This window comes from Papio anubis, unplaced genomic scaffold (genome assembly GCF_008728515.1).
Source record: "Papio anubis isolate 15944 unplaced genomic scaffold, Panubis1.0 scaffold1341, whole genome shotgun sequence".
Lineage (NCBI taxonomy): Eukaryota > Metazoa > Chordata > Mammalia > Primates > Cercopithecidae > Papio > Papio anubis.
The window spans coordinates 11,893-18,590 of record NW_022161294.1 but is presented as its reverse complement, the minus strand read 5'-3'; the positions used below and the strand labels follow the sequence as shown (position 1 = coordinate 18,590).

At 40.2% G+C, this 6,698-nt stretch overlaps 1 protein-coding gene and 1 pseudogene across 1 annotated transcript; both read left to right on the top strand.

The window, feature by feature from the left end:
* The first annotated feature begins 237 nt into the window (after positions 1-237).
* On the top strand, positions 238-5,872 carry LOC116272602 (zinc finger protein 468-like). Its single transcript, XM_031661351.1, has 2 exons — positions 238-426; positions 2,286-5,872. The coding sequence occupies exon 2, from the start codon at positions 2,303-2,305 to the stop codon at positions 3,713-3,715; it is 1,413 nt and encodes a 470-aa protein (XP_031517211.1). The 5' UTR covers positions 238-426; positions 2,286-2,302; the 3' UTR covers positions 3,716-5,872.
* On the top strand, positions 4,337-5,872 carry LOC103880174 (annotated as a pseudogene).
* Positions 5,873-6,698: the final 826 nt, after the last annotated feature.

Below are 6,698 nucleotides of genomic sequence, written 5' to 3'. Positions count from 1 at the left end.
AAAAAAAAAAAGAAAAGTAGTTATTTATCTTATTTTATTTTTTTGAGACAAACTCTCATCTTGTTGCTGAGGCTGGAGTGCAGGGGCATGATCTTGCCTCACTGCAACCTCCACCTCCCGGGTTCAAATGTTTCCTGCCTCAGATTCCCAAGTAGCTGGGATTACAGGCGTCTTCCACCATGCGCAGCTGATTTTTTTGTAGTTTTAGTAGAGATGGTGTGTCGCCATGTTGTCTGGACTGGTCTTGAACTCCTGAACTCATGATTCACCCACCTCAGGCGACCAAAATGCTGGGATTACAGGCATGTGACACTGCACCCGGCTGTTAGCCAATTCTTGTTCCTGATAATGCTGTGTGTTTTCTTGACCTCATATATCAGAAGGTGATCTTAACATGTATTTCAGGTCTTACATTGTGTACTGGTGGTAAGTACAAGTTTTGGCTTTTTTCTTAAGAGGGAATTGTTTAGAATTCTTCAGTCTGTATAAATCTACTTATTTTTTTCTTGCTTGTTTTATCCTGGGTTGCAATATTTGATTAATTGATTTTTATGACTTCACATGTGAATTTTCAGTATGTGGTATGCAATATAACTGACACACACCCCCATTAATGTCACAAAGTGCCACAGGGTACAGTGGCTCACACCTGTAATCCCAGGACTTTGGGAGGCCGAGTTGTGTGGATCACCTGAGGTCAGGAGTTCGAGACCAGCCTGGCCAACATGGTGAAACCCGATTTCTACTAAAAATACAAAAATTAGCCAGGCATAGTGGCACATGCCTGTAATCCCAGGTGCTCAGGACCTAAAACAAGAAACTTGCATGAGCCTAGGAGGCAGAGGTTGCAGTGAGCCAAGATCATGCCATTGCACTCCAGCCTGGGTGACAGAGCCAGACTCTATCTCAAAAAAACAAAAATACCAAAAATTAAAAATAAAAGTCACAATATGCCTGTTCCACATGGATATAGGTGATTTTGTAACAGTTATTCAGAAAAATATGGTATTAACTTTTTTTTTTTTTTTTTTGAGATGGAGTCTCACTCTGTTGCCCAGGGTAAAGTAAAGTGGTATGATCTCAACTCACCACAATCTTTGCCTCCCAAGTTCTAGCGATTATCCTGCCTCAGCCTCCCAAGTAGCTGGGATTACAGGTGCCCGTGACCACGCCCAGTTACTTTTTGTATGTTTAGTAGAGACGGGGTTTTGCCACATTGGCCAGGCTGGTTGAAATCCTGACCTGAGGTGATCCATTTGCCTCGGCCTCCGGAAGTACTGGGATTACAGTCGCGAGCCACCACGCCATGGCTTTTTTTTGAGATGGAGTCTCATTTTATCACCCAGGCTGGAGTGGAGTGGTGCAGTGTTAGCTAACTGCAACCTTGGCCTTTTAGCTTAATGCAATTCTTGTGACTCAGCCTCTGGAGTAGCTGGGAGTACAGGCGCTGGCCACCACACCTGGCTAATTTTTGTAATCTTTTCTTGTCAGTGCTATGGTTATTTGACAATACAGAATTTCCACTAATTTTGGTTATTCTTACAATAGCCTGAGGTGTATTATTTACCAATATAGTATATTGTGTGGTTCTTTAGCATTTATTTGTATACACTAAATATGCTGTAAATATGAAGGATATACATTTTTCTCCGATGTGGCAGTGATAAGTGTGATACGCTGTAGGGTCACTGTGGAAAAACACTCCTTCCTTTAGACTTACACATGTTTGTGTCCTGTCAGTGTTTTGTCATAATATTGGTAATAGGCTTCCATAGAAATGATTTGAAGGACATGTAATCGTCCTTGTTTATTAAAGAATCTTACTCCTTTTGTGTTCCTAAACTTTGTTTTTTTTTTTTTTGTTTTTTTTTTTGAGATGGAGTCTCGCTCTGTTGCCCAGGCTGGAGTGCTGTGGCCGGATCTCAGCTCACTGCAAGCTCCGCCTCCCGGGTTCCCGCCATTCTCCTGTCTCAGCCTCCCGAGTAGCTGGGACTACAGGCGCCCGCCACCTCGCCTGGCTAGTTTTTTGTATTTTTTAGTAGAGACGGGGTTTCACCGTGTTAGCCAGGATGGTCTCGATCTGACCTCGTGATCCGCCCGTCTCGGCCTCCCAAAGTGCTGGGATTACAGGCTTGAGCCACCGCGCCCGGCCGTGTTCCTAAACTTTGAAGCTCATATTTGGGAAGTTGAAAATAAGTATTGTTTTTTTCTGTGATATTTACACATTTCAGTATTATATACCATCCGTACTTAATTGGAAACCTATTGGTGTTTAAATTTTGTAGATATCTCTTCCAAATGCATGTTGAAGACATTGTCATCAACAGGGAAAGGCAATACAGAAGTGATCCTCACCGGGACATTGCAAAGACAAGCAAGTCATCACACTGGAGAATTTTGCCTCCATGAAATTGGGAAAGACATTCATGACTTCGACTTTCAGTGGAAAGAAGATGAAACAAATGGCCATGCAGCACCCATGATGGAAATCAAAGAGTTGACAGGTAGTACAGACCGACATGATCAAAGGCATTCTGGAAACAAGCCTATTAAAGATCAGCTTGGATCAAGCTTTCATTCGCATCTACCTGAACTGCACATATTTCAGCCTGAAGGGAAAATTCATAATCAAGTTGAGAAATCTGTCAACAATGCTTCCTCGGTTTCAACAGCCCAAAGAATTTCTGATAGGCCCAAAACCCTTATTTCTAGTAAGTATGGAAATAATTCCCTCCATTCTTCATTACTCACACAAAAATGGGAAGGACACATGAGAGAAAAATCTTTCCAATGTATCGAGAGTTTCAAATCCTTTAATTGTAGCTCACTCTTAAAAAAACACCAGATAATTCACTTAGAAGAGAAACAATGTAAATGTGATGTATGTGGGAAGGTCTTTAATCAGAAGCGATACCTTGCATGCCATCGTAGATGTCACACTGGTGAGAAACCTTACAAGTGTAATGAGTGTGGCAAGACCTTTGGTCACAATTCATCCCTCTTCATCCACAAAGCACTTCATACCGGAGAGAAACCTTATGAATGTGAAGAATGTGACAAAGTTTTCAGTCGCAAATCACACCTTGAAAGACACAAGAGGATTCATACTGGAGAGAAACCATACAAATGTAAGGTTTGTGATGAGGCTTTCGTGTATAATTCATATCTGGCAAAGCATACTATACTTCACACTGGAGAGAAACCTTACACATGTAATGAATGTGGCAAGGTTTTTAATCGACTATCAACCCTTGCACGCCATCGTAGACTTCATACTGGAGAGAAACCTTACAAATGTGAAGAGTGTGACAAAGTTTTCAGTCGCAGATCACACCTTGAAAGACATAGGAGGATTCATAGTGGAGAGAAACCATACAAATGTGAAGAATGTGACAAAGTTTTCAGTCGCAAATCAAACCTGGAAAGACATAGGAGGATTCATACTGGAGAGAAACCATACAAATGTAAGGTTTGTGGCAAGGCTTTCCAGAGGGATTCACACCTGGCACAACATCAGAGAGTTCACACTGGAGAGAAACCTTACAAATGTAATGAGTGTGGCAAGACCTTCCGTCAGACATCATCCCTTATAATCCATCGTAGGCTTCATACTGGAGAGAAACCTTACAAATGTAATGAGTGTGGCAAGACCTTCAGTCAGATGTCATCCCTTATATACCATCATAGACTTCATAGTGCAGAGAAATCTGAATAGTCTAATGAGTGTGTCAACACCTTCCATCACCATTCAACCCTTGTAAATCACAGGGCCATTCATACTGGAGAGAAACCTTACAAGCGTAATGAATGTTTCAAGGTTTTTAATCAAAAAGCAACCCTTGCACATCATCATAGACATCATACTGCAGAGAAACCTTACAAATGGGAGGAATGTGACAACGTGTTCAGTCATAAGTCAAACCTTGAAAAACATAAGAAGATTCACACTGAAGAGAAACCATACAGATATAAAATTTGTGACAAGGTTTTTGCATATAATTCATACCTGGCAAAACATACTAGAATTCACACTGGAGAGAAACCTTAGAAGTGTAATGAGTGTGGCAAGACCTTGGGTCAAAATTCACACCTTGTAATTCACACTGGAGAGAAACCTTACAAGTCTAATGAATGTGGCATGGTTTTTAATCAATAATCACACCTTGCAAGTCATCACAGACTTCGTACTGCAGAGAAATCTTACAAACGTGAACAGTGTGACAAAGTTCAGTCGCAAATCCAGCTTCAAATACGTAGGAGAATTCATACTGGAGAAAAAACATACAAATATAAGGTTTGTGACAAGGCTTTCGGGAATGATTCACACCTGACAATACTAGAATTCACACTGGAGAGAAACTTTACAAGTGCAATGAGTGTGGCAAAGCCTTTAGTGGGCAGTCACCACTTATTCACCATCAAGCAATCCATGGGACAGGGAAACTTGACTAATGTAATGATTGTCACAAAGTTTTCAGTAATGCTACAATCATTGCAAGTCATTGGAGAATCCACAATGAAGAGAGATCTTAAAAGTGTAATAAGTGTGGCAAATTTTTCAGACATCGTTCATGCCTTGCATTTCATTGGTGAACTCATGCTGGAGTGAAACCTTACAAATGTCATGATTGTGGCAGGGTCTTCAGTCAAGTTTCATCCTACGCAAAACAGGATAATTCATACAGGAGAGAAAGCTCGCAAGTTTGATGATTGTGGCAAAGCCTTTACTTCACGTTCACACCTCATTAGGCATCAGAAAATCCATACTGGACAGAAATCTTACAAATGTCGTCAGTGTGGCAAGGTCTTCAGTCTGAGGTCACTCCTTGCAGAACATCAGAAAATTCCTTTTGGAGACAGTTGTTTCAGATGCAATGAGTATAACAAACCATCAAACATTAATTGACATTAGAGTCAAATCAGCCTTGACCTGAGTTTGAGTTGACTTAACATTGAGTTCAAGCATTAATTACCATTAAACTGTTTATGTTAAGAGGATTGTGCTGGGGGCCATGGCCCATGCTTGTAATCCCAGCACTTTGAGAGGCAAAGACAGGTAGGTCACTCGAGGTCAGGAGTTTGAGAACACCCTGGCCAACAGATGGGAGCCACTTTTCCCAAACTGTATTTTCTTTTTCTTTTTTTCTTTTTGAGATGGAGTCTTGCTCTGTCGCCCATGTTGGAGTTTAGTGGCATGATCTCGGCTCACTGCAACCCCCTCCTCCTAGGTTCAAGCGATTTTCCTGCCTCAGTCTCCCTAGTAGCTGGCACTACAGTTGTGTGCCACCATACTTGGGTAATTTTTTGTATTTTTAGTAGAGACTGGGTTTTACCGTGTTAGCCAGAATAGTCTCCATATTCTGACTTTATGATCCACCTGACTCCACCTCCCAAAGTGCTGAGATTACAGGTGTGAGCCACTCTGCCTGGCCTGTTTTTTGTTTCTTTAACAAAAAGTTATAGGGATTTCTATGAGTATTGTACTGAATCTAAATCACATTCAGTTGTATAATCATTGAGCAATATTAATTTTTCCAATCAGTATGGGGTTTATATCTATTTATACATGTTTTTAATCATTTTGATCAATGTTTGTAGATTTCAAGGTACAAACCTCACCTTTTAATGCTTATTTCTAAATGTTTCTTAGTTTAAGTTCTTTAGCAAATGGAAGTGGTTTCTAATTTTCTTTTAAAATTATTTATTGTTAATGTATGGAAATTCAGCTAATTTTTGGTGCTGTTGTTCTATTCTGCAAATACACTGAATGTGTTTATTAGTTCCAGTTGCATTTTGATTGACTCTTCGTGATTTTCTTCACAGAATGTCATGTCATCAACGAACAAATAAAATTTGACTTCTTTCTTTCTGATTCGGATGAGTTTGATTTCTTTTGCTATTTCACTGCTCTGGCTAGGACAGCCAGTATTGATTGAATAGAAGGGGTGAGAGTATTCTTGCATCATGTGAGATCCTACAGGAAAAGCATTCCATTTTCCCCGATTGGTTATTTCTGCATTGGTCATTTCATGGATGGTCTTTCTATTGTCGAGGTAAATTTCCTTCTGTATCTATTTTGTTTAGGATTTCCATGATGACTGGATGTTGAATTTTGTGAAATGCTTTTTCTTCGTCTACTGAGATGATGTGATTTTCATCTTTCATTCTGTTCAAGTGGTATATCTCATTGATTTGCTTGAATATGTTGAACCATCCTTGCATCTCAGAAATAAGTGGTACTTGCATATCTACAATCCTTTTTATATCCTCTTGAATACAGTTTGCTAGTACAAGGGGTCTTCAGGAAGTTCATGGAAAAATACATATTATGAGAAAATTGTGCGTGATGTCGCATTTTCTGCACCAAAATAAACTGATACAAGCTTGAGCCCAGGAGGTAGAGGCTGCAGGGAGCCATGAGCATGCCACTGTACTCCAGCGTGGGTGACAGAGCGAGATAGTGTCTCAAGAAATCAATATGGTGAAATTTGGGTAGAGGAACAATGAAATCATTGATGCTTTATGAAAAGGTTATGGAGACGATGCCCAAAAGAAATCACTAGTTTGTAAATGGATAACTCATTTTAAGTTGGGACATGACAGTGTTGATTAAAATATAGAAATTAGCTTGGTGTGGCGAGTGCCTGTAACACAGCTATCGGGAGGCTGAGGTAGAAGAATGACTTTAATTTGGGGAC

Coding starts and splice junctions, on each gene's coding strand:
- LOC116272602 (XM_031661351.1), top strand. CDS start 2,303: ATGTTGAAGACATTGTCATCAACAGGGAAAGGCAATACAGAAGTGATC.